The sequence below is a fragment of the Xiphophorus hellerii genome, chromosome 15, assembly GCF_003331165.1.
Source record: "Xiphophorus hellerii strain 12219 chromosome 15, Xiphophorus_hellerii-4.1, whole genome shotgun sequence".
NCBI classification, from domain to species: Eukaryota; Metazoa; Chordata; class Actinopteri; order Cyprinodontiformes; family Poeciliidae; genus Xiphophorus; species Xiphophorus hellerii.
The window spans coordinates 23808973-23835947 of record NC_045686.1 but is presented as its reverse complement, the minus strand read 5'-3'; the positions used below and the strand labels follow the sequence as shown (position 1 = coordinate 23835947).

The 26975-nt window shown below is 39.0% G+C and overlaps 1 protein-coding gene across 1 annotated transcript in view; it reads right to left on the bottom strand.

Annotated features, from left to right (window-relative positions):
• Nucleotides 1-26129, bottom strand: part of slc16a10 (solute carrier family 16 member 10) — a 33282-nt gene extending 7153 nt beyond the window's left edge. Inside the window, exons 1-3 of the mRNA XM_032585815.1 lie at nucleotides 25621-26129; nucleotides 5672-5816; nucleotides 3877-4297 (exon numbers count right to left, since the gene is read on the bottom strand). Coding sequence (XP_032441706.1) covers nucleotides 3877-4297; nucleotides 5672-5816; nucleotides 25621-25933 — 879 coding nt within the window. The 5' untranslated portion in view covers nucleotides 25934-26129. The remainder of the gene's footprint in view (nucleotides 1-3876; nucleotides 4298-5671; nucleotides 5817-25620) is intronic.
• Between the last annotated feature and the right edge of the window lie 846 nt (nucleotides 26130-26975).

Sequence of the window (26975 nt, the reverse complement as noted above, 5' to 3'; positions counted from 1 at the left end):
AGTCAACTTTTTGTCTGGGGTATGTTTTAGCAGGGACACATCTAAAAGTTGCCGTCTGGAGGACTGCACTTGGGCATTCCTGATTTATACCGTCAATGTGGCCCATTGAGGGTGTCCAATATGCTGAAGTGGCCCTTGGTGAAATTGAGTTTGACACCCCTGACCTACATCATACAATCACACATAAATGTCACATTAAAAAAGAAACCGGTTTTTAAGTGATTTCTCATGTTGTCATCTAGACTCTTGAGGTCCACTACTGCACACTGTTGGACCATAAAAGTAGTGCAGTCATGTTCTCTCTACTGTTTAAGAATCAGATAGTGAGCTGCTAACTCAGTGGTTCTTAACCTGGGTTCGATCGAACCCCAGGGGTTCGATGAGTCGGTCTCAGGGGTTCGGCAGAGCCTCTGCCGCGGAGGTAAAGACACACTTGTGTAAAGTCGTGATGACTCGCCCCGCTTGGCCATCACTTGCTGCAGAGGATCATGTTACATTGCTCAGCCAATCAGCGCTGCGGGGAATTTAGTGCGCGCAGTATCAGCGGCTGTCGTAGTTGTACTTCGCGTGGTTTCTTTCTTAATATTTTAATCCATACTAAATATGTCGAGCAAAAAAAGAAGAAAATGAACAGACTTTGCTCTGAAGATGCAATTGCCAAGGTGAAGCCACGCCTCTCTGAACTGGTCTCCCAAAGACAAACAGCAGGAGTCACACTGATTTGCAGGTATGCCATTTGTGCAATACTTTATTCTGGCCCCAAAAAAAGTATTTTGTGGATTCAAAACGACAAAAAACAAATTAAATTTAAAAAAATTAAGAAAAATTTTTTTATTCTGTGAAAAAAATCCAAATTTATTTTTAATTAGTAAAATAATAAAAAAATATTTTTGGGGGCTGAAATTCTTTTATGGGGCCAAAATATTTTTGGGGGCCAGAATGAAGTAATACTGTAACTTGCTGTGAGTTCATGGTTTTGTTCTTTGAACAAAGTGACTTTCATGCACGGCTCATTTTGTGCACCAGCAAAAAAACATATACATATGTCTTGAATTTGGAAAAAAAAAAAAAAATTATTTATCACTAAAGAAGGGTTCGGTGACTGCGCATATGAAACTGATGGGTTCGGTACCTCATAAAAGGTTAAGAACCACTGTGCTAACTACTTCTACCTCCAGTATTGCTCCAGCAGTCCAGCTCAAAGAGCCCGTCTGTCTGCAGCCCTCTGAGGGTCTCACATCCGTCTGCGACGACCTCCGGCTGACTTACTGTCTCCATCGAAGTACAACAAGATGCTCTGTGTTTGCAGCTTTTCTGCGCAGAGACAGCTACATGCTGCAAACCTAACGGGACGCTCAGTGGGGGGTGGGTGGGGGGGTGATGAGTTACATCAGCAGAGTAACTCATGATACAGAAACTATTCTGAGACTGAAGCCCAGAGGGAAGAATCAGACAAAGACAGCAGATGCGTCCGACATTCCAACCGGATGGATGGTTTCTTGGTTTCAGTCTTTGCCATTTCACTCTGAAACTTCTCTTTCACTGATGTGCTTTTCTTCATTCACTGAATAGAATTAAAAATTCCTCTCCTCTCATATAAAGTTGTTAATAATTAACCCCCGGATGTTCCCAACGCAGCCCTTGGCTCTCAGACTGCAGGTTTAGTGATTTCTAGAGTTTCTTTTTAAAACTTGAACATGACGCAGATCCTTCATAGTTACAAAAGCTCAGGTAATCATTGATCACTTTCCTCACGCTGCTATTTTCTCCTTCTGCTCTCCTGTTGTCTGCAGTTTATGTCAAACATGTCCGTTCCACATCATTTACAAGCTGCTTTGCACATGTTGTTTGCTTAATGTCTCCTTCAGCACATTGACCAGTATGCTTATTTATTTGACAGTTATTCATAGTTGTTTGACTTCTTTTGAAAGGTTAAAATAAAAGTATTTTAAAGTATTTTAAAATAAGTATTTTATTCTTGTTTCAAGTAGGTAAAATAAAGAAACAAATCAATCATTACTCATATTCACCGATATGAAGCACTAATATCGTGATACATTTTTCAGCCATATCAGCCGGCCCTAGTTCAGCCCTTCAGTACGAAGCAAAGTGTAGAACAGAGGGCTGGTTTTTACCAAATGATTAAACTGAATGGAATTTCAAATGGAAATGTATTTGCTTGGCATGCAAGTCGCCCATGTTTAAAATTTTGGCCCCCTGCATGTTTGAACTTAACATGTTTGAACTTAACATTCCCGCTCTAACAGCGCCAGCGAGGTGTTTCACATCACTAGTATTTGCTTCTTTTTTTTTTTTTTTTTTTTACATAATTTTTATTAAAATTTACCAAAAAAATGATGTAAAGGTTTTACTTCTCAGCTCTCATTCTTTGTTTATATGACTTGAATTTGTCAGTACAGTTAAAAGTGTTTGTCGGCCTCATGCAGAGCCGTATTGTAATGCTACCAAACTCTGTGAGGTGCCAGAGACCCCAGTTAGAGGTTAGCATGAGCACTATTGGTCATGGACTCAGCAGGTCTAGTCTGACGGAAGAGAAACTTGAGGAAAGTCAACATAGAATGAAACAACGATGACACCAAATACTATTAAAAACAGCAGGCAGCATTCTGTTGTCAAGCTCAGGTGTCTGCTCAAAAACTCGATGGGAATTTATCCTTCCTGATCCCACAATTTTACTGCAGCTTCTGCCAGAACGTCTGCACAGGAAGGTCATGAGAGCAGGAGCTCACCCACTACTTGTTTTCTTCAGACACACGGATAATGCATCAGCTCAGATGCATTACTGATGTGATCGTTTGTGTTGGGTTTCCCAGGTGACCCTCAACCTTCTTCCCCTCTCAAACTTTTTTTTTTTTGTCTCCCAGGCATCCTTATGACAGCTAAGGGTTAAAAACTGTAGGTCCAGGTTAGTGCCTGAACCTGACACTGTGAGTCATTCCATTACTTCAGTAAAATCAATTGTGCAAGAGAAGGATTAGCTCATTCTTCCCCTTTTTGCAGACAATCTGCCCTGACACTTAAAGCAACCGGACCCACCCATACACACACTACACACAGATAATGCCTGGCAGTCCTCTCTTTCCTGTAGCTAACAAAATGCCATGTGACTGGGGGGGATTTTCCTTCTCAAGGTGATAAAGAAACTGTGGGTCTTTCTGAGAGTACAGGGGATGAACGGCTGCTGCGGCTACAAGGCCAGCATTGGTGCTGAGGCCGCAGCTTCGCCCCCGTGGCGACCCAGTCTGAGTAGCCGACACTAGAGAAGTGTTGTGAAAACACAGCTGATCTCCTTTGAATAACAAAGTCTTGGTGTCCAAATAAACAGAACCCCCCGCCCCTGAGGCTCTCCAGAACGTCCAGGCCCTTCTCCTTCACGGCCCTCCTGAGAGTGTGTTTACTTCAAGTCAGCCTGTTTCTTCTTCAAGCAGAGATAAAATAATCACTTACGACTAACAGTAGATCATAGGACTGAGGTAAACAATATGTTTGATTCCATTCATCAAACAATCAAATACTCTTTCAGAACAATTCAAGGCTCTAAACAGACTTCAGATGACAAGGCTTCTTGTAAAGGTTTGCGTTTCCATTAACCATAAAACTGGACAAGTTGAAATTATGAAAATAAATTTGCTTACTGGGAACATGCAAATTATGATTTAAAAAAATCACTGTCTATAATTTCCCCCAAATCACTGCGTACGCAGCTAGTGGCAACCACAAGCATGTTAGGAAAAAGAAGGCAGCATGCACACATGAAGTGATGGAGATACACTTAACTGAGGTGTTAACTATTTTGTGTTAATACAATGGCTGCATATGAAAATTTGGTCAACACTACAAGGAAACAGAACTTACCAGATGGACGTATGGTACATAGTACCCATAAAGAGCAGCAGGAATTCCAAAGGCCCAAATACGGTATCCCACAGACTTCCAGATGTTCATGTTGAAAATCCGACTCAGACGGAATCCTGTTTGGGTCTCGGCAGGTTTGGCTGGTAGCAGGGGCTTGTAGGTGAAGCCGGCTAGTATCAGTACAAACATGAGAATGCAGAAAACACGCAGAGTGTTTTGCAGGCCCACTTTCTCCAGCAGCTGTGACAGAATGAAGGGCAAGGTGACGGTGAAGATGCCGCTGCCGGCCGTCACAATGCCGTTCACCAGGCCCAGGCGCTTCTTAAAGTAGTGACCCAGGATGACCAGGCTGGGCTGGTAGGCAAAGGAGCAGCCGCAGGCGAACACGACGCCATACGTGAAATACATCACATTCAGGCTCCTGTGGGGTAAGACAGACTAAATTCAACTCAAAGGAAAACAGTATGCGTCAGCCCTGAAGCTGACGCATACTTATCATGGTCATCTTATCATCCTATCATGGTGTATCTAAAAACATGCCTTGGTTTGACCTGGTCTTCCCAGTGAGAGTCCAACTAGCGGTGGAAACGCTGTCCTGAATACATGGAATTTAAAACAACGTACCAACCCATGCCGCTCCGCTTAGTGGAAACTAGGCAATAGTTTGACACTAACAGTCTCGTTACTAGTTCCTGCTCACCAGTTTTTTTGTGTGCGTCATAGTGGGGCATTTTCTAAAGGGTTACTAATCATTACATGCATCCCTTCCCCATAATGAATATGCACCAAATAAAAACAGTTGTATATCAAACAGGACCAAACTGAGCTTTATTTCAATTTATTTGCATTTTAGTTATAATACATGGCTTAGATTAATCCAGAAGCTCATTTTGCCAAACACATTAGGTCAAACAGAAATAACACAAAAAGAATTCATTTTTCAGCTTTTACTGTAATGAGGTGTCAGGATATATCAAGTGCTGAACTTCAAATAGATTTTTTTTAATCCAGATTGGGGTAAAAAGATCAGAGTTCTGGCCTTTGAAAATAACTTGGCACTAGTAGAGTTACCTGCCCTATGCACTGTCCTGTGCAGAAGTTGGCTGCCAGCCTACCCAGGGTTTTGTGAAAGCCTCTTTAAAAAGTCACCTGATAAGCAGTAATTCAGCAGTTTTATTACTTATTCAGTGCACCTAAAACTGATAACGCTGCAGCTTTGTTGCCTCACATGCAGATGAGCATGAGTTCTTAGGAAATGACTTACAGCACAGTGTTAGTGCAAAGACACCAAGCTACAAAGAAGGATATCTAAAAGCAGGAAATGTATTGAACTGGTATAAAATGGAGCTAATAATGGATCATTTTAGTTGGTTAGACTGAGGTGAGGTTAAGAGGAAACAATGATTGGAATATTTTTTTTCGTATTTGGACATTTCCATATTTTTGTTCATCCTAACTTCATCTGGTTAGACAACCGGCAGAGGAGGGCTAAGAGAACGTCAAACGATGTTAATTTTACAGAGATAAAACACAGAATGTGTGTACAACCCATTATTACTGGATATGTGACTGTAATCACATATCCAGTTACCTTAAAAAACTATTTATACACAACTGTTGCACATTCTACATGCTAAAATCACAACCCTCCATGTATTTTAATGAGACAAACACAAAATAATGTAGAGCTGTCAGGCAGAACAAAACTTATGCAAAGTTTTCATTTGCAATCTGCCCCAAAATAAAAACCCACATCACCATCTCAATGTGATGATCAACTTCCTAACTTCCTTACTTGACGAAGGAGCTGGCCAGGAGGCCGACCAGGCCGACAGCAGCGCCACCTACTGCAGTAATCCTGCAGCCGAAGATGTCTGTGAAGATGCTGACAATGGGGGAGCAGAAGAAGATCATCCCCATGGAGAGGGAGCCCACCCATGCTGAAAGAGACACACATAGAGCAAATATGAATAAATCATATTCCTAAAAGGTGTAAGGCAAAAGAACATGTAGAAGTAAGTAAAGTAAAATGATCTTTTTTGCTTTTGTATCCTAACAAACAGAAATCAGAAGGAGCATTCTCATTTTTCATCTTCGATTTCAATGAATGATCATGTTTATTTAAACTATGTTGTTTTGACAAGGTGTTTTATTTTGATTGGATGTTTGGAAAGTATAAATTATTTTGAGTTTTTAATTCTTTTTTTCCTGTTCTGCAGGTTAAATATACAAAGAAATGTGCTAAGAATATATACTTTTATTACTTTTTTTTCATTAACTCCACAGAAACTAAAAACTCACTTTTTAAAATTGCAATATATCAGCAATGATGTTTTAAGATGCATATTGAGTCTAGTAAAAATGATCTTTTGGCAGTTTTAGTAGAGCTGGAGCTGCCTCCATCAGAGGAAACATCTGCACTGTTGCTGCTTGCTTGGTCAGTAGCATCATGTGAGCCTAAAGTTAAACAGAACTGAGTCATTGTGCAGCAGATCCGTCTGTATAGACACAGGGAACAGACTTAAAGCCCTGCAGAAAGGCCAGTTCTAAACAGCACAGAAGAAAATGATTGAAAGAGTTTCAAAATAAAACTCGTTGAATCATTTCAATCAGTTTGTATTTCTGAAAATTTACAGCTCCCCCAATTTTTAAGTAAATTGGGGGAAATCAGCAGATGGTGCATTTAGATAGAAAGAACTTTGTAACCATCAGAGTGTTTCCAGTGGTACCACACAGCCTTCCAGCCTACAGTAGGAAGGTTAACATGTCTAGTTGTTATTCTCAGATCTAACCTCAGTCAAATGAAACCTGTGAGAGTAAAAAAAGCAGCAGAGGCGGGGGGATGGGAGGAGGGTTCTCATCTGCTTCATATGTGAGTAATTACAGACCACTGAGAGAAACTCTGGTTTCTGAGCTGTTGTCTGATTGACTGATGTCTTTAATCTCTCTGAATCCTTATCTCACCCCATGCGATTAAAGAGCTCCACCTACTCAATGCTGATGGTATGAGGCTTAGCAGAAAAACACCCTAACAGGACTAATTACACAGCAGCTTACCTCAAAAGTCCAACCGAAGGAAACATGCAAAAATTCAACAGCCAGTCACTCAGTAGTTTTATGGGTGTTTTTTAGGTTCATTTTAAACAAATATTTGAGAAAAGTTTAAATTTTTGCTTAGAGGTCACCAAAGAATTTATTGACTGGCCCTAGTCAGGTCGTCCATGTAAAACAATTTAAAGAGATTCACTTCAAAGATTGAAAAGTTTTCCATAAGGGTCAAGTTCAGACAAAGTTTACATTTTACAGCGTCTATATGTTAAAAGCTCTGAGAGAGAGTGATCCAGCAGGGTGTGGGGCTTCAGCTGTCCTGGGAAGAGAAAGAAGAATAAACTACAACAGTCATTGGTGGTCGTCTGTAAATCTGAAAATAGTTGTAACTGATGACAATGATTTTGTTTACATATGTAATTTTTGCATGAAGTAAAATACAGCTTCTGACTGGATCAAAACACTCTGTCATTAAGGACATCAATCACCGAAGCATTTTTAGGAGATATTTGGACTCTTTTATCTATCCTGAATTCAGGTTTGACTTGTGCAACAAAACCATGTCATCATCTCAGCCTTTGTTTCAAAATGATCTGAACCTTCTCATTTGGTGGATGGTTGGGATTGTTGAAAGCCAATGAAGCACACCTAGTGCCTTGAAAAACCCCTTGAATTACTCGACAGTTTGTAAGGTGAACACCAGTCTCAGTGCTGCCTCTAACAGGATTTCAACCTGGACTGTGTTGGATTTAGCTCCTATCTGCTCTGACAGCTTCCTTGTCTCTGCTCAGGAAGTGATGATCTTGCCACCACCATGTTTCATTGTAAAAATGGTGTATTCAATGTAAAGTTTCTGCCACATGCAAGCAAAAACGTTCCATATTGGCTACCTCTCATCCAGGTCAACTTGTTTTCTGTCGCTCTTTGATGGATGGATTGTGGAAAACTTTAAACAGGGTTGGGTTTAAACAGTTGTGCCATCCTTTCATTGAAAAGACCTTTCAAGATGTTCAATGTTTGCTTTTAGGGCCTAACTTTCCTTTAAACTTCTCCACAACGTTCTCCCTGACCTGTCTGTTGTGTTTCTCAGTCTTCGTGATGCTGGTTGTTCTCTAATCAGTCGCTCCTGTTTTTCATGATACCACTTTCACAGGAATTCATGCAAAGTCAGCAGATCCCGGCATATTTTTGCGCTGATGCATAATTGAGTTCATTGCGAATTTCAAACGCATTGGGTTTAAGAGACTCCCACCTGGTAGTATTTCTTACATCTACTAAACTACTTCTCAGCTTTGCTTGATGTCAAGTTATTTGCTGCATTTGAGTTGTACTCAAAACTGGGAAATTCCAACTAGGAGGTTGTAACAATCAACTGGAATACCTTTACGACATTGGATTTTCCACTAGGAAAGTGGAAGAACTCCAGTTATGACCAGTAAGGCCTTCTTTGGCTGCTCCTTGCATCAACAGTAGTAAAACGAAACATGTTGATTTTAGAAGACATGCAAGGGTGTGTCTAAGATCAATGTTACATGTCTTTCATCTGATTGACTGATGTCTTTAATCTCTCTGAATCCTCTGAACGCCTTTCATCGATTGGAATGATTTCTCCCACTTTAGATCTACTTGTATTTAAACATTCTGTCGTCCACTGCTTGTGTTGTTGGTTTGTGGATTAGTGTACTCTGTTGGTCTGCAGTTAAAAGACACTTCCACTGATGTTATTCTTGTCATTGCTACTTTTTGACAAGCAAGTAACAGTCAGACACCGTATATGCTCTGAAGGCCTAATTTGCTAATGCCAAGTCAAATATTGTAGCCATGAGAGCAACTTCCCAGCAGACAGAAATCCATGTAAAATTACAAATGGGACACTTTTCATTCTGTTTGCATCCCTTTGCATAATTCTTTGCTCTATATTCCCTGTGTGATCTAATAAACTGTCAAAGCCTCCGTATAGCTTGTCCAGACAACACACAGTCAGAAAAATATCCTGAATTTAATGGAGTTGATTCTGTTTGCTTTCATATTTGTGGAGAAAGCCTCCTTTAAGCTACATAATGTAATAAATGGCTGTGAACATGAAGAGCACAGAATGCCTCAAAGACAACAGGAAATTGCAGCTGTGTTGTGCTGGTCGTCTCGATTTAAACGCATTTACGCTTCAGACCAAAAAGAAATTCAAAAATGTAATATTAGGGTTTGTTTTGCCCTGGCAACATCTATCAATAGCCACAGGCTCTCCCAATTGGTTGCCACGTGTGGTCTGTCTGCTAAGAGCTTTGCTGGACACTACTGTGATGTGAACCTGGTCACCCCGAAATGATGAAAGCAGCAGCAGAAACAACCAACCTGGCATCCTTCTGCTTGTCACTCTGAAAGAATGGGTTCAAAAGCCACGGAGAGGACACCTGTATTACTGTTTATCCTATTTTCTATTTGACAGAGAAATAAAATGGATCACACTCTCTCCCTTCAATACTCCTGTCCTTCATTCTGACGTCTGTCATGGCGTTTCAATGTGTTCAAGTGACGCAGTCGCAAAGGGTCAATATGTGGTGTCCATGTCCAAGCATTATGACTATAGTGTACCCATCTTCAGATGATGTTTCAAATCATATCAAACCGGTCTCTTGAACAATAAGAATGAGTCTGCTGTGCAATCCACAGATCTCAATCCAACAGAGGACCTTTGGGAGACAAACAGCCTAGATGTACAGCAACAGGTCTACAGCAATGTCTGAGGAATGTTTCTGACACAATGTTGGTTCTGTCAAAAAGAACTAAAGCAGCTCTGGAGGCAAACAGCAGTCCAACCCACTACTGCCTCGGTGTACTTAATAAAGCAGCCAAAGAGTGTGCGTATTCTTTTGAGTGGGAAATAAACTGGATGCAAAAAAATATATCAGGGTTATCTTAAAGTTTTCATCCAGTCAATTTAATTCACGTCTTCACATCTTCAGTTGGGAAGAATAAGCGGGAACTAAAACTAAGTTTCACTTAATTTAGACTTTTACCTGCTTACTTTAAGCACTTGGGGGCTGCTTTTAAAACGTCTTCAGTAGCTACAATCAATGGAATACATATTTAACAAACTAAGTCACTAATATTACTTTTCTATGTACAGAAGCAGCTCTAGGTGTCCCCTTTTGAAGTAACTGGTCTAAGCCATCAAATAAGACAGATTGAAACACCCACTTAAGGGCTTTAATGGAACCTCATGTTCTCACTTAATTTGGTTAATAAAGTCAAAGGGCTAAAGTAAAGCCACTGGCTGATGATGTATTAAATAAAACAGATGGAAACAGCTAATGAACTGGAACACTCAGCTTATGCCGCAGTGAGGTGGCAGGCGATTTTCCGACAGTTTGGCTTTAGTAGCCGAACAGCCCATTTTTAGACTCTTCTGATGATAGATTCTACGTGTTGGATGAAGACAAGCCTCATCTAACACCCAACACCACTTAGGACTCTGTCCCAAGTCATCAGATCTTTCAGATGAATGAACAGTCAAAGGAGGAGAAAAAGCTTTAAAAAAAATTCAGAAACTTTTATGAATAGTGAGACAAAAATCACCTGGTACCATCCTGGACAGATGTATTATTGTTTTGTCATTATGTTGATGTCTTAAGGAGATTCTTTTGAGACCTTCCTTATCACAGCTCACTACAATGCCATTTATTGTACATAGATGTGGAGTTAGATTGAAATCAAATTTAAAATTGATAGAAAAACCCCAGGAACCACCAAGGTAGTAGTATAAATAATAAACAGCTGTACTATCCTGGTGTAGTTTCTCAGTTCCAACCCTAAGTTCTCAAGTGGAAGGCGATTAGACTTCTTCTGGGGCTTATTGAAAATGTTACGCCTCTCATCAAAAAGGCTTTTTCAGTTCTGAACTCTTATATTAATAGGGCCATCAATCAATGGGGTAGCCTCGTGAAAAATAACCTCTTGCTCTACGCTTCTACTTTGGACCATTTCAATGATTAAAATATTGGATATTAATTCAGCTGTGTTTGAAAGTAAAATCAGAATATGTGGAAAACACAGGTGAATTTAACACCTACTGTTCAAAGCAACACTTTTTGTCCCAGAGCTTGGAAACAAAATGTACAAAAATTGTTTACATTTGCTTGTGAGTTTGAATAATTTAAATGTGACAAACAAAAAAAAAAACAATAACAGATTAAATTTGTGAAGTTACTTCATGGTTGAATACATCCAGAGGAAACATGAGGGGGTAGATAACTTGTATCACAAATAAGACACATGCTTGCTGACATGATAGTCAGGGATTTATTAGACCACAACGCAGGTTTTGGAAGCAAATAAAACTGCACTCAGCACACTGCTGGCTGAAAAAGGAAGGTGAAAAACAGAAGTGTGTATTAGACAGGAAAGTTAAACATCAGTAAACATATCTTGGAGATGCTAATAGCCTTCATGCTAACTTGTTCTCATATAATTAAGTCGCAATAGCCAACTTATTCTCCAATTAAAACTGTCATAGTGTTGCTTTATTGAGTTCACAAGTCAGCACTTAACTGAGACTGATGCCTAATATCTTATCTGAAGGAAGATGTGTTGATGTTACAACCAGGAGCAAAGGAAATGAACAGCAACAGTCTGACATTTTCCACACCTGCCAAGGTAAACAACAGAGGGACAGTGATCCATAAATTCACACAGAAATAGTGTCATGTTTAAAACCAAAGATCAGCGGGGGTTAATGGTGGACAAAACTGGGGGTTGCTAAGGCAACAGCTCTTTAATGGATGACTACATGGAGTGTGAGTTGTTGGTTTACAGGGTTTTCTAAGATAAGATCATCTTCACACACTGATGTCGCAGTTATGTAAGTCATCAGCTTCAGATTCACATTTCTGATCAGACCAATTCAAAGTTCTAGCATATTTGACCAGGCAACAATAAAAGGGTCCAGACCTTAGCTGAATCAGAACCGAGTCTTCAGATATAGAATTTTAAAGTAAGTTTTGTGGGAATAGGACAAAATTTCAGCATTTAAAATTCAGCAAGTTTTATGGGATATATATTAAATGCCACATATACATGTATATATATATATACATGTATATATACAGTATATATATATATATATACTGTATATATATATATATATATATATATATATATATATATATATATATATATATATATATATATTTTTATATATATATTAAAAAAATATCAGACATTTTTTTATTTTATATATATATATATATATATATATTTTTTTTTTTTTAACATTTTTTTCATCTGTGACATCATAGCTGGAACACTGAGGGGTTTGCTTTTGGAGTTTGTATTTAAAAGCTGGTCCAACCTGGTGAGAGGAAACATGGATCAAAGCATATTTATGTTTTAGCAGGATCTAGTCAAAGTCTAGAAGTAATTCCAACTAATAATCTGTGACTTGAACATTAGTGGTTGTAAATGTTCTTCATTCAAGCTGATTGAGATATTTTGCAAAGAAGAATGTTTAAATATATACAGCTTCTATGAGACCTGCAGCTGTAGCAACAACAAAACGTCATTCCACAAACTACAGACTCACAGGAGCAGAATGCAAAACCCTTCTGCACTTTTCATAGGATGTGAAAGCATCCTGTCTTGTTGCTCAACACTCCTAGCACTGAAAGCAGTGGTCATAGTAAAAGGTTTGTGCAAACTGTTGTGACTTTTCATGGCACAGCTCCACAGCTCAAGTCCAAACTCCGTCTGATTGAGGAAGTATATGTGAGGTAGCTGCAGTCTGCGTTACTTGGTGAGCGTACCGCTGATGCTGTTCAGCTACAGAGAGCGAAAAAGACATCCCCGATCAGGGCCTCTTGGTGCCGCAGCTCCACATCTGGGCCGCAGCGTACCGTCCATCATCCGCACCGCGCCTCGACAACAAGCAGCTGGAAGCGTTTAAAAGAGCTGGCCTCGCTTGAGACGGAGGTTGGAAGGGAGGAAGTCACGGTTGTCCTTATTTGTGTTTCAAACGTTTGTCTGGTACGTGTTTTCTGGCCTTGTGCTGCAGGAAGTGAAAGCTCCACTCTGATGACAAGGCAAATATGTTTGGGAAAGTCACAGAGTGATTCCTAGCTGAGGAAAGAGCACAGATGAAAACACTTCATATGCATGCTTGGAATTACTCCGAGTACTGTGGCTGGTAGAAGACCAGTTGAAATCGTTAAATGGGGGTTGTGTTTCATGTGAAGGGGGGAAAGGACGAGGGGTGGTATGCTGAATCTGGTTGCTGATTGGGGGAGATTATCATCCACCCACTTATTAAGCCCAGAATCTACAGATGGTAAAACGTAAGAGTGTAGACAGACCCCAAAGAGTTAACTCTTTATGTACAAACATGCCAGTCTGGTATTTAAATTAGAGGATACAGCAAAAATGCTTGTCTCCTCATACATCACGTCTACCTTCGAACTGAAACTTTCTTTTTGTGATCTCTCATGTACAGAGCCAGTAGAAAGTTTAACCTTTTTCAAGTTCAACAAAATTAGGCTTTTTTTGATAACAGAGTTAAGAAATGTGTAAAAAAACAAAAAAAAAAGAAGTATTTTTCATAAATGCAGCTCTAAAGGGCTTTTTGTACATTTTCTGATCATAATTGATTTGTAAAAGAAATAGAAAGGATAAAGCATCCGAGGGTGTGTGTGCTTTTTATCGCTGCTGTATTTAAGGTTAGCATGTGTTTTATCACCAGGAAAGTGATTCCCAAAGAGCTACAAGTTAAAACCTCGGTTTAAAGTAGAAGGATGAGCTCTAGTAAGGCCTTTACTGGCTTTGTTTCCTATCCAGCAGATCAGATACAAGCTCCACCTATGAAATCTAAGAAAAACAAGCACTGGGAATCATAAATCCTCATAGTCCACATACACAATAATGGGTCTAGTTCTGGATAGGGGAGAAGAGGGATTTTGATCCCCTTAAAAAAGGGAGGTATACCTCGTTATACCTCCCTATAAAGAGGGATAATGTTATATATTAAAAGAAGTGCAGCCAAGTGCATTAAGTCATTAACTTTGTAGGCATCCTTTCTCCTGAAAATGGTTACTATTAGTAACCATTAGTGTTGCTGCTAAACAGGTGACGGTTGTTGACCTTTTCTCTGCCTGTTCAAAATTCAAACAAGATTTGGTAACGTGACACATTGCCTGTTGGAAATCATGAAGACATTTAGCTAAAATTTTCTTACAGACATTTTATTGTGTTCTAGAAACACTTGGCTTTTGTTCTGTAGATCTTTAAGATCGCTGAAGCACGTCAGGATTCTTCCTTCCTAGTATTTACTCCAAGAAGCGTCTCTACGCAATCTGTGGCTAACTATAGCACAGAGTAGATTTCTGGCAGCTTCTTGTAAACAAGGAAACATCAGAAGGAAACTGAGAGAGACATTAAGTTAATACCAAACATAGAAATGATAAATGACTTAGACTTTTCATACTATATAACTCAAATTCAAAACTAACACCAGACTATTTAATATATTTTTGTTTTCTGACAACTCATTAACTCATTATTTAGTCCTAACACTTTATATACTCTAACCAAGAGAGCATAATGTCCTAAACCTTTATAACTTGATCTTACATTTTAGCACACATGTAAACTACAAGCTGGTAAAGAAGTAAAGAGTTTTACTTCTTTACCAGCATATAATACTTGATACATTTAAACAAAAACTCATGTAAAATAGATGTATAACTTTGTAAAGTACAAAAGAAAAACAAAAGAATAGATGAACAATGGGTTTTACAATCATATAAAAATGTGCTATGTACATATTGTTCGTCTCTTTGTAGATATCTAGCCCAAAAAATTAAGTTAAATTTGATAAAACCCTAACTTATATACAGTATATTACAAATGTTTAAAGGAGGTCACGACAGTAAAAATGATGGATCTGTTGTTGTATGCTGTATGCTACAGTTGTCTGCAGACTGATTATCCTCTCATGTAACTCTGAATCTTGTTATGTTGGATCTGTGTGCGTCTGCCTGGCGCTCTCTGTGATGTATGGTCTACTTCATGACTTTAGGATGTTGCAGTCATTTCCTTTAAACTGTCCTGTAATTTCTCTTTTGGGTAGAACTTTAAGAATGAAATAAAGATGCACTTTTTGTTTTATTGTTCTTTGTGTATGATTCTCAGAATGTAATTCTTTGGTAAAGTCCTTGGTGTTTACCCAGATTTATTTTATATGGGTAAGGAAGATAAACTACAGTATCTCTTTTAAGTATTATGTGTTTCAGTAAATTCAGAATGTTTCAAAAGCTTGGCACTTTCGAAAGAGGACACTTTATGTTTGAAGGATGTTGATGTTGGTTTCTGTCAGCATCTTTGAAACATTTGTTTGTGTGTCTTGTTAACCCATGAGGACATTAAGTGAGACAAAAAGCAAAAACAGAAGAAATTCAATACTAGTAAATACTTAGCTGTGGTGCATTAAGTACAGTTGAAGTCCAATACCTTGCATCCACTCTTTGGATGCAAGGTATTGGCACGTCACACTTGAAATATTACAGTCAATCATATCCAAGCAACACTTCAAAATGAAATATTTCACATATTGACATGATGGCTGTAATTTAAGATATGTCAAGGCTTTAAGATTGATCTTTCATGTCTAACATTTTTAGCACATCCAACATGCAACTTTCCAAGACTTTCTCTTCACCTGCAGCCACATGTAGCTCGCCTGAGACCAAATGCTCTGTCAAATATTAATGTCTGTATGCTTCAAACATGCTAAGCTCTGCTGGAATGATCCATCCTGGTTATTTTTGCTTTTCATTTTTCAATACCAAGTTGGAGTCAAGGTAAATCAACAAAAGACAAAGAACATCTACACTGAGTATCCATCTCTATTCAGTAAAGCAGAACTCGACCCGTTTCACTACGGTGCTTCTCCATTACGAAACCGAGCCAGAGCTGGTACCAGCAGCACAGAGGGGAAACAGGCCTTTTCCCTCCTGTTTATGTGCACTGGGTCACAGCCAGGTTTCAGTATCTCAACAGGTTTTCCCAAGCACTGATACTGAAATAATATTTTCTACCCGACTGAACAGCCGAAACACCAGCTTCATATTTCTTACTTCCTATTTTATGCTTTTTATTTCATAGGCGTTGAAAACAAAAAGGTTCAGCCAAAATATGGTTAGATGACGCCTTGTTATTGATATTCTGTCAGCATCATCAAAACAGTGCAGATAAGGTCTGCAAACGCTCTCTGGAGAGGTCAAAGGTTGTTGGCGCGTTCATGAATAAATAAGAAGAATGTGGCTATTCCCATGAATAGCCCCATGTGGCATTCCCAGAGGGACGGACTTGGAACTCCTAACCGATGTTGAAGACCGCTGAGGCTGACAATCTGAGGCTAATCTATGGACTGGATGTTCCCGCCCCTGGATCTCTCTTCGTGATTGGTTGAGCAGAAATGACTGTTTTCAGTCAACAACTATCATGCCACTGGAGAAGTTAGTGGTCAAATGGGAGCAATGGCTCATTTCACATGTCGAATTGGGATAAAATTATTCATTTAAGTAAGTACACCCTCTTTAACATTCTGAGAGTTATGGATCAGAACAAAATATATGAACATTTTGTCCTATAAAGGTCTCAGAGAGAGGAAACTATAAATCTGGGCAACAGAATAAAATATTACACAATATCCTTGTTTATCTAACCAAAACATTCATCCTGACTGATCATCAGCAAGAGTGAGCAGTTTTATTAGAGAAGAAATGTTGGTAGTTTGCTCTTTCATGAAGCATTCAGGCCTGTGTTCAGGCCAGGCCAAAGAGGAAAACCTTCAGAGCAGCTGCAGTTCTTCCCAGGAGGAGATTCATGGTGAGGTCAGACTATGCAATGTTCAGAGAAATTGCACAAAAAAAAAGAACAAATTCTCAGACTCTTCAGGCTATAGTTTGCATGTTAAATGTTAAAGTTCATGAAAGAATCAAAAAAGACTGAATTATTATTGTTATTTGACCAAACAGAACATAGGACTATGGCTCAGGGTTGTAATGCTGCATCGGGACAAATTACAAGCTTTCTGAAACCAGGTGCTTCAGAGAGACAAGGGCAACCAGGCATGATGTCTGACTCCTGAATCACCTCAGACAAACTGTAAAGCACAGTGGTGGAGGACTAATGATATGGGCTTGTTCAGCATCCACAGAAACCAGGTAGCTTCTAGTCCCTTAACTCAACATGAACTCCTCTGTTCACCAAACTATTCTTGAATCAAATGTAATTGGCCCCTGACAACTGAACCTGAATCTTGACCCAGACTTGACTGAGCAAAAGGAAAATGACAAAACAACTGCAAACCTGCCAATGAAGGACTGGAAGGGACAAATTAGGGTGTTGTGATGACTTAGTTAAAGTTCAGGCTTTCATGTGGTGGAAATATTATGAGACCTTATGAGAGTAGTGCAGAAACACATTTCCTAAAACCCCAACATTGTAAAGAAGAATGGGTTAAAATTCTTCATCAGCAATATTAAAGAAATATAGATATGAATGGTTCATGTTGCAACTGAATGGGGGGATGGACATCAATTTTGCATTTTGGCTCTCATTTTGTTAAATAAATTACCACACAGCAAACTTCTGACTGAACTCCAAGAAATAATGACTTCACTGACTTTGGAAATCAGACCAAAGAGGAAGTGTTTGGCAGTAATGCACAATGTAATGTCTGGATGAAAACCAAACACAGGATATCAGCACATACAACCCATTCAAAAGCTGTGGTGGAAGCATCATGATTTGGGCTCGAAGGAAACATTGTGGTTGTTGAGTCAAGAATGACCTCCTTTGCATTCCAACGTATTTTGGAGTCATATTTGAGGTCTATGCAACAACAACAGCTTTACCTACTGTAAAACATGGTGGTAGAGGAATGATGATTTGAATTGTGTATGCAGGAATAAACCTGTTATTGAGTGTACCATGAACTCTTCTATAGATCAAAGGAATATGAAGACAAATTTGAGGCCCAAAAGCAACAAATCAACAATGCATACTCTGTCATATCCTGATTCTTCATCTTCTTAAGTTGTCTTCATCTTCATTTGCCCCTACACATGCTTTTCTTTAACTACAGAATGACTAAAGAGCCCACGGCATACTTCACACCATGGATGTCAGCGCATACTCAAAGCTGAAATCTGGCGGATCCGTCCGCTCAAAAGTATATTTTTACGACTGTGTACCCTGTGTCACACAGTGAACTGCCTGGCGGTGATCACATCAAACTGTTTTGTGCAGGACACCAAACTGATAAGGTTGAGAGTTGGCATAACCAGTTGAAAGGATGCACATCAGCCAGACTTCCACTTTGTGGTGCACAGACTGTCACTTGCGCCACATTAACCACTGTTCTCTGCTTTTATGGAAAAGAGTGGTATGTGTCCAAATAGTTTCTCAAACCTCTTAGTATCCATTCAGAATGAAGGAAATGAAGGAATTTGTCAAGAGAAATGCAGGCAATCGGTATGCTTACTGATAACTCAACTGTACGCCTGAGTAAGTGAGTGCCTTAAGATGTTCTATCTAATCACTGCTATAACTCAAAGAATCAAGCTTTCTGCACCATCAAAGAACAGACAAACATGCACAAACAAGTCTCTAAGTTGTGAGCTGACCCACAGTCAACAGAGAGAAGACAAAATACAACACAGACAAATCAACCTCCAACAAAGCATCAATTCACCAGGGTTTTGATTCCAAAGTTTCTCACCATCCCATAAGGAATGTGGTGCTTCTAGAGATTGTGTGCTTGACTTTGTGAGAAAGAATCATGTTGTGACATGTGCTTTGGTATGCATCTCTGCTCACAGCACACTCAGGTGGGGTTTTTTCAGTGTGTAACTACCTACATTAAGGTGCCAGAGGTGGTCATTAAGCCTGGGAATTATGCAGCTTCTGTTTGCAAAGGCTGTAGAAAGAGCAAAAACTACCCACAGCTACAGGCGTCAAACAGTAAACCATCAACCATCGATTAGAGAATCTTTCCATTTAATGTCAGAAGTTCAAGATTTCTTGCGATTGTACCTTTTGTTTACATTCTATCTATCTGTACACAAGACTTGTGGGATGTAATCTATCCCTACTAGCCCATCATAATGAGATTTTATGATCCCACTTTATCTTATAGCTTACTGATGAAGGATGTACTTAGATATCAGGTTGGACCTTACCCCAAAGATAGGTAAAGTTACCTGAGAGAAACACGATGACACTGACGATAATGCAGATAATAACCAATAAGATAACAGAGAGAAGTTTTTTTTTACTGATGCAGTATAGTTCCATGTATTGAGAATTCAACTGATCAATGGATAAGTGAAAAAGACCTGCTGCCTGTCACAAGTGGTCTCAATCTACAGATGAAGGTGCTGTGAAGTGACTCCAATGAGGTCTGGCATAGACTATTTTCCTTGTATATGAACTTTCACCTACAAGAAGGTCCATTCAAAATGTCTTTTTTGATTTATTTTTTTCAATTAAAGTTATTTTAAGTAGCTTTACATCCCTGCAATTGCATTCATATTATATGTGTATATATTTTATATTTTTAAGTAGACTAATTATCCATTCAGTCTTACGTAAGACCACTTTAAATATGTCTTACATTTGAGTCTAAAGAGTGGGTAAAGAGGGAAAACTGCATTTACACGTCACAGACAGTGAAGTAGAAAACAAGCAAGGAAGAAAACGGAAAAGAAAAGTTGAAGTTGGGTGGCGTCCACGGAAGAGAAATTGCTGTCTTAAAGATAAACAGAGGGAGGTTTAACTCGTGTCAGGGAAAGATATTCCTCTTTCTGATCTGCCTGCATGAAGAAGAAATGTGTGAGAGTGCTGAGCAGTAAGGAACGACTAGTCCTGCCGAGATCAGCGTCTATGTAATGACCTAAACACATGACAATGGGTTCGTGTTTGAAGAATTACTTTTTTTTATGCTACATAAGTTAATGTGTCACTTTTTTTACTGATATGCATTTTAAATTCAAAGTTCTCTATGCTGTGACTGTGACCAAGCCAACTTGGCTCAAATCACCATTTTCTTTTAAAAGTTAAACTTAAGTTAAGTTTAGCTTGCTGGTGCATCACTTCTGTAATAAAGTAAAGTATTAATACCAACTAATATCAATTAATGAACAAATATGTGTGACAATCTAAATACATTTTGAATAAGTTTTACATCTTAAAACTTGGTATTTTGCTCTCAATGAACCAGGTTTCATTTTTATCTTTCTAAATAATGTGCACTGATGGTTTTTCACACCTAGAAAACTTGTAGCTAACAGCCAATAATAAGTTGTATTCTTAGGGATACAACTTATCCCTAAGTATAGGGATAAGGCAGATCAGCCTCTCAGTGTATGGAGATAATTGACAGTTTTATAAAAACTGCTTTTAGCCTTCAGAATCTTTAAATCTAAAACATGGCTTTTATCATTTTAAAGTCTCTCCCCCCCTTTATGTAGATGAACTGAAAGCACACCCTGATTCAATTCCAGCATGTTACAGGACATTGTCAAAAGTATTTGTTCTACCAAGATGTCTTTTTCTGCACAGCTAACTTTGGATCCCCTCACAGCATCTCAACGAATACTTCTAAAAATACTTGGTAAGATTTTGTGTTTTTGCAGTGAAGACATCAGGACATGAACGTTTCTTCATAAACAACTGAATATTTTAGTTGTCGTCCTGATTTTTTCACATGTATCTAACCAACATTCTATCTTTTCTAGTTGTCGTTAAAAATGTTTATCATTACAAAGTCAAACCCAAACTCTATTGATTCACTATGTTTATTATATCATGTCTCTTGGCCTTCACTGCACTTCCTTTACTCCAAGGTCCAACTTTAGATTCGTCAAGTGGCCTATTATTCCCATTAGGCTTAACGTCTAACGACAGGAAGGCCTGTTGTTGAATGCGAACGTTCAAGTAGTACTTCACGGAGACAAGCACATTCGGGAACAACATAAGTCGATGTGTGCATACGTCAATGAGTAGAGCAGAGCAGGATGAAGGCATTACCGGAAATGCACAGCTAACTTTTCCTGTAGCAGCCACTTCTAAAGCAGGACTTTCCTACTCTGAGCGTCAGCCGTACTGTGACATAATAAGCACTGCTGCATTTCTGTAAGGCTCCGTGAAACTCTGCAGGTTAACGCCAATGAGTTCATATTGCACTACAGCAAATCTTGTTTATCTAGACAGTTAATCTACCTCTGTGCAGGTTTATGCAGTTTAACAATGGAGTCTAACAAGTTTAAACTTGGAGGCAGCATCCCTGGAGTTCTGTGTCTGTGATTTATATTTAGGGGAAGCACCGAGGGCCAGTTTGAGAACAGACAGGGACAGCTGCAGAACAGCTGGACATAATAGCGCTGCCACACAGATCCAGTGAGAGAAAAGTTAAAACACTCATCAGATAGCACAAGATGTACATCACATCCATCAGGTGAGCAAAACAAATGCTCTGAAACTGAAAAAAAGGACCAAGCTAAAAGGGAAAACAGAAACACAACTACATAGTCCTAAAACAATATTTTACATATCGCCTTAGGACAAGCTAATAAGGCCAAAATGAATCTAAGAGTGTCAGGGAGTCGCTATGAACATACTACATGACTGGCAAAACAAATAAAAGGACTAAAAGGTGGCATTTCATTTTTACATATGAATATACACTAAAGTAAACAACAGTTACAGATTATTTTAAATGTTTTTATGGAAGTCCACAAGTCGTTGAACCCCTGCAGCTCAGATTTCCAGACTTCAGGAATACTACAATTCTGGTTCTGAAACTCACATCACAGCTTTGCTACCTTTACATCAGGCTCGTGAATTAGACAGAATGCAACATTACAGCATATTTATAGGCAAATATTAACCACTGACACATTAAGTCATAGAGGACAGGATAAAATATTTAGCAAGAACACCTGCGGTGAATTGGTTCATGACTTGGCTGATTTCGCAATGAAAATCTGAGCAAAGCAAGATATCTTGTGGGGTTCCTCAAGGCGTTATTCTCCAGTCTTGAGGAACAACCTACAACAACCTACAACAACCTACAACAACCTACAACAACCTACAACAACCTACAACAACCTAATCAGTCTAACATGACCTCTGGAAACACTAGGGGTGCACCGATTCATCAGCCAGCCAACTCATCAGTGCCCATTTTCTTAATTTTGGGAGATAGATTTTTACATGTACAGCCGATCTTGTCTAAAAATCAACCAGTGTCCTCTGCTCTCCTGTGAGAAAGGTTTGGCTGATAGCCCGGCCCACCAGGTCATGTCTGCACATTTACATTTAACAATAGTTTCCCCACTGCTGCCAATTCAGCAACGTTCTTGCTATTTTGAGCAACATTCCAGGCAAAAGAAAATTGGTATTGGTCAAAATCGGAATCGGCAAGTAAGGCTTTTTAAAAGATATTCCTGTCACAAAAACGACTGAAAACTGAGCCAATATTTAGATCAGTGCACTAGTTTTCTGTCTTCAAAAGGAGATTTACTATTATTATTTTGGGTTACCAGGTTTAGGTGTACCAATCTTAGAAACTTGTCAGATATGAAACATCTAGGTCCATCTAAGTTCTACTTCTTTACATGGTACTCTGACTAAAATCAAAACAGAGCCTTATTTGTTCGGTTGCATTTAAATACATTGTTTTGTTTTTTTTTCTTTTCTGGTGTTTTTACAGATAATAATTATTTAAGGTATTATAACAAGTATGGTTGTTCTTTTACAAAATATAAGAAGAATACCAGTCTAGTTTTCATGTTCTATCATAGATTGCATCTCACAGAACGGTTCTGAGTTTGAAAAGATAACAGAAAACAGAACCTTGATCCCTGGTGTCAATGCCCTCTCCACACATGACCATGCCTCCGGTCGTCATATGAGATACTGCACGTTTTTACAGCCTCATACAGGGGGTTGAGCAAGAGCTGGAGCTTTGAAGATTCTTTTAACTTACTGAAACCAGAGTTCAACTGCTCAAGACACCTAACAAATCATGACAAAATATGCAACAACCAAAACATTTTTGCTGAATCTAACGTCCTAATCTCACATTCCTGTCGCATCACAACTTTATTTCTAACAGAGTTAAAGATCAGTTCATCCTTTAGAAGCTGAGGACTGCGGCACAGTCAGGCTTCCCCAAATGTAATAAGCTGCAGCACCAGAATGGGTCTCTAAGATGTTCAGGAAACAGAAAACCAACAGCTTCTTTGTGCTGTTTTTAATCCTATATGCTCATCTTTCAGACAGCAGCATTGATAACAGGTGGCTATAATCACAGTGGAACAGCAAGGTCATAATTACATTATTCATGGACAAATCCATCCTGTTTTACTCACTCACACACACTCACACACAAATTTCCCCATTATGACCTTTTCCTGTCTAACTCCTGTCAGTCTTCCACTGTGTACAGCTTTAGCCCAAAGAGATATGCAGAAAAATGAATTCTGTGAATTAGTAAGATCTTGGTAAACCTATACCAAAAATAATTTAGTTATTCCAAAATCGCTTTTTATGTGTTTGGGTTCACTGGGCCTGCTTTCACTCATTCAGCTGCTGATTTGAGGTGATTTGTTTTTTTATTTATTTTAAAACTAGTTTGTAAGACCCGCAGCATGATGCAACCACCACCAGGTTTGACAACTGATAGTGTTGTTAGGTTTAAAAGTCTTATCCGCTAAAACAGTTTCTCCAGAATACATTCGGTTTTCCTTGCAAAAACAAGTCACTCTGGCTTCTGTAAATAAAGATAACCAACAAGAGTCACTTAGACCTCGAAAAGTAAAAAAAACAAAAAACATTATAGAACTTTGAGCATCTTTTAATTACAAATTTAGGTGATTCAGGTGTATCTACATTTCCACTCAGTGCGTACTGAAGAAAATTCATTAATATGTAATTATTTCAGTCAAGAATAAAATAGTTTTTTTTTTACTTTGCTTTGTTTTTTTGAAATCATTCAAAGCCTAAATCTGATAAGCAATTCACTCAGAGTACGTAAGCTCAAGGCTGGGATTCACATCTTATTGTGGAAATCCAGACTACCTTTTCATTTGGCAGTTGTAAATCTAAGTCAGTAAGGATCACATATGGGGTTCCTCAAGGCTGTGTTCTTGGCTCACTTTATAGAAAATTATGACACCTATGATCAAATGCTAATAACATGCAACTTTATGTATCTGCATCAACGCCGCTCCATTATAGTCGGATTCTGTGCATTATATGAGCAAATGGGTCAGCATTTCTTCCAATTTCATACACAGTTCGAAATCAGCACTGAACCAACTCCATTAGACCAAAACGCCAAAGAGCATGAAGAAAAAACGTTGGTGTAATTATGGGATCATAGTATTAACAACAAACTCTGTTACTAAATTATTGTATTACTGTCTTAGAAACATAATGAGAATAAACTGAAAAGAATAAACAGGAGACAGAAAAACGAATCCATGTTTCAATGTCAATGTGTTTGATCAACCAAATCAGGCAGCTCAGCGTTTTCAAAAACCAAGACTAGGACATAGAAAATGAATCATATTTCACTAGTTTTTAAGTCATCGTGGCCCTTAATTGTAAAACATTAGAAGTTTAAAATCATAGTGACATTTATCTTGCTTGTTGGGTGTTACCTATCAAGACCCGTAAAACCATTAGACACACACGTGATGACTCTGGGTCCAGAACATACAGAGAGAGAATTTGACAGATCTATGCTCCTCAGCTCTGGAATCAACACTCTGAAAACTCGAGATGTGCAGAGTGTTGTTGGTTTTTTAAAAATGGGACTCAAAAATCTTATTGTTTACCAGAGAGTTCCCAAAAGAGGTCAAACAATACTTCATGTCTGAGGAATGGATCGGTTTTAAACGTGCAGTCAACCTTTTCTGTCATTTCATGATACTATTTTTGCTCTTTAATTTCATTTTTTATCCATCCATTCCCTGGAGTTTCCTATGTGGATGAATAGGAAACTCATCCTATTCATGAGTTTCATATATGAATAGTTTCACATGAATAGTTAGTTGTCTAACTATTCATGAGTTAGACAACTAAGTCTAATTTACTTAGTTGTTAGTTTAAGTAAATTAGACTAGCAACTGTTTTTCTTATTACTATAGCATGAAAAATATACCTTTTAATATTTTTTTGCAGCTGTAGCTCTTATTTATTTACCTATTTGTTTATTATTAGCTTCAAATAGCTCTTATTAAATATGGGTAATGAAAAAAAAATAGTAAAAGCTTAAATTAAATATTTAGGAATATGTAATTCTATGAAGCTAATAGCATAGGAGATTTTTCCTCAACAGTTATTGTAGTTTTACTAACTTGGACCACTGCTCTTTCGTTTGACTTGTGAGGGTTTTTCCCCTTGTCACGGCAGGAAACAACTTGTTTTTCTTTCTTCCTTCCTTTAGGTGCCGTTAGCTCACTTACAGTGAGTACAATAATAACTAAATGTGAGAAAATGCAACTAAAGAAAAGCAGCAGATGAAAGGACAGCGTGTGCTTGTGTTGAGGCTGCTGCTACAAAGGTTGCTGGTTCAACTCCATGTCTTCACGGTCTTACCCCCAGAACTGACACTGACAGTAAGCTGTAGCTACTCACAGGTTCTGAAGCGCAGGTCCGGGTCGTGCTCTGAGCCGAACTCTCTCAACATGGACAAGAACAGTAAGCCGAAGGAGTTCTGGATCCCGAACACCGAGCCGTTGCACCACATGGATGCCAGCATGACCACCCAGCCCCAGCCGCCCTCGGGGTGGACGAACTCGACCTCCTCCGCCGCAGGAGGAGAGGCTTTCTCCGCCAAGACCACCTTATACTCTCCGTTCTCCTCCTTCGCAGAGACCGGCTCCACGGGCACGTCTCCGGCGGTAGGGTCTTTGGTGTCACTTTCCGTCACATTGTTCCCCTCTGTCATTGTTTCTCTTGAAGATGAAGCAGCTCAGAGAAGGAAAAGTTGGAGGAGTTTCTGACGGGGACTCGTTAGAGATGAAAATGTAAGCTGTCGGAACGATAACGGGCCGCTCTGGGTCAAGGTGAGGCCGCGTTCATTGAGATAAAGCTGCGGTTCCTGAGGTTCTGCTAACAGAGAGGGTAATAACTGTCAAAAAGCTGCTGTTGCAATATTATAAATAGATATCGACGAGGGGCGGGGCTCCGGGGCATCCCGCAGCTCATTGGATGCTGAGGGCCACGCATTGCACCAGAGGAGTCACGTTTCTAACGCTGTAGAGTTCTGGAGAAACGAGACGTCCCGTTTGCTTATCAATATTACAGAAGTCCACAGAGGAAACGGAACCGGCATCAGGAACTTCTTTAATTACTGGTGTCCCCAAAACAACTGGAAAGGATCCAGGCAAAGTTGTTGGCCCCTGGCAGATTTATTGTTTGGTTTGTTTTTTAACCAAAAACATCCCATCAATAATCACATCTTAAGCATAGTCTGAATAAATCCAAAATGCAGCTTTCAAATGATAACTTCTTTTAGAGCTGCAACTTATTATTTTAGCAATCGACCATTCAATCAATTATTCTGACGATTAATTGATTAATCGGATAAAAAAAATGGCACATTCTGGAGAGTTTTCATTTAACTCCTTCTGCCTTTTTCAAACAATATTTGAAACACATTAAAAGATGCAAAGAAACATGTAATGTTTTTAAAATACAAAAATAAACATTGCGATATACTGAAACGCTGTTAACAGTGGTTCATGTTTATGTTAGAGTCAGGAAACTAATTCATTTCGTTAACTCGCAGAACCTGATTTCTGTCATTGTACTTTATATTTTAAGCTTTTAAAGTGTTGTAATTTCCGGACTGATACTTTTTCCCAAACGCTTTGAACGCTGCGATGCGGCTGTATTCAGATTTTACCAGCGGGTTTAGAAAGGCTGGGCTGCTGATGAAGAGGACGGCACGCGCTCCAGAAACAGCTCTACCTCAAGACGAACGTGAC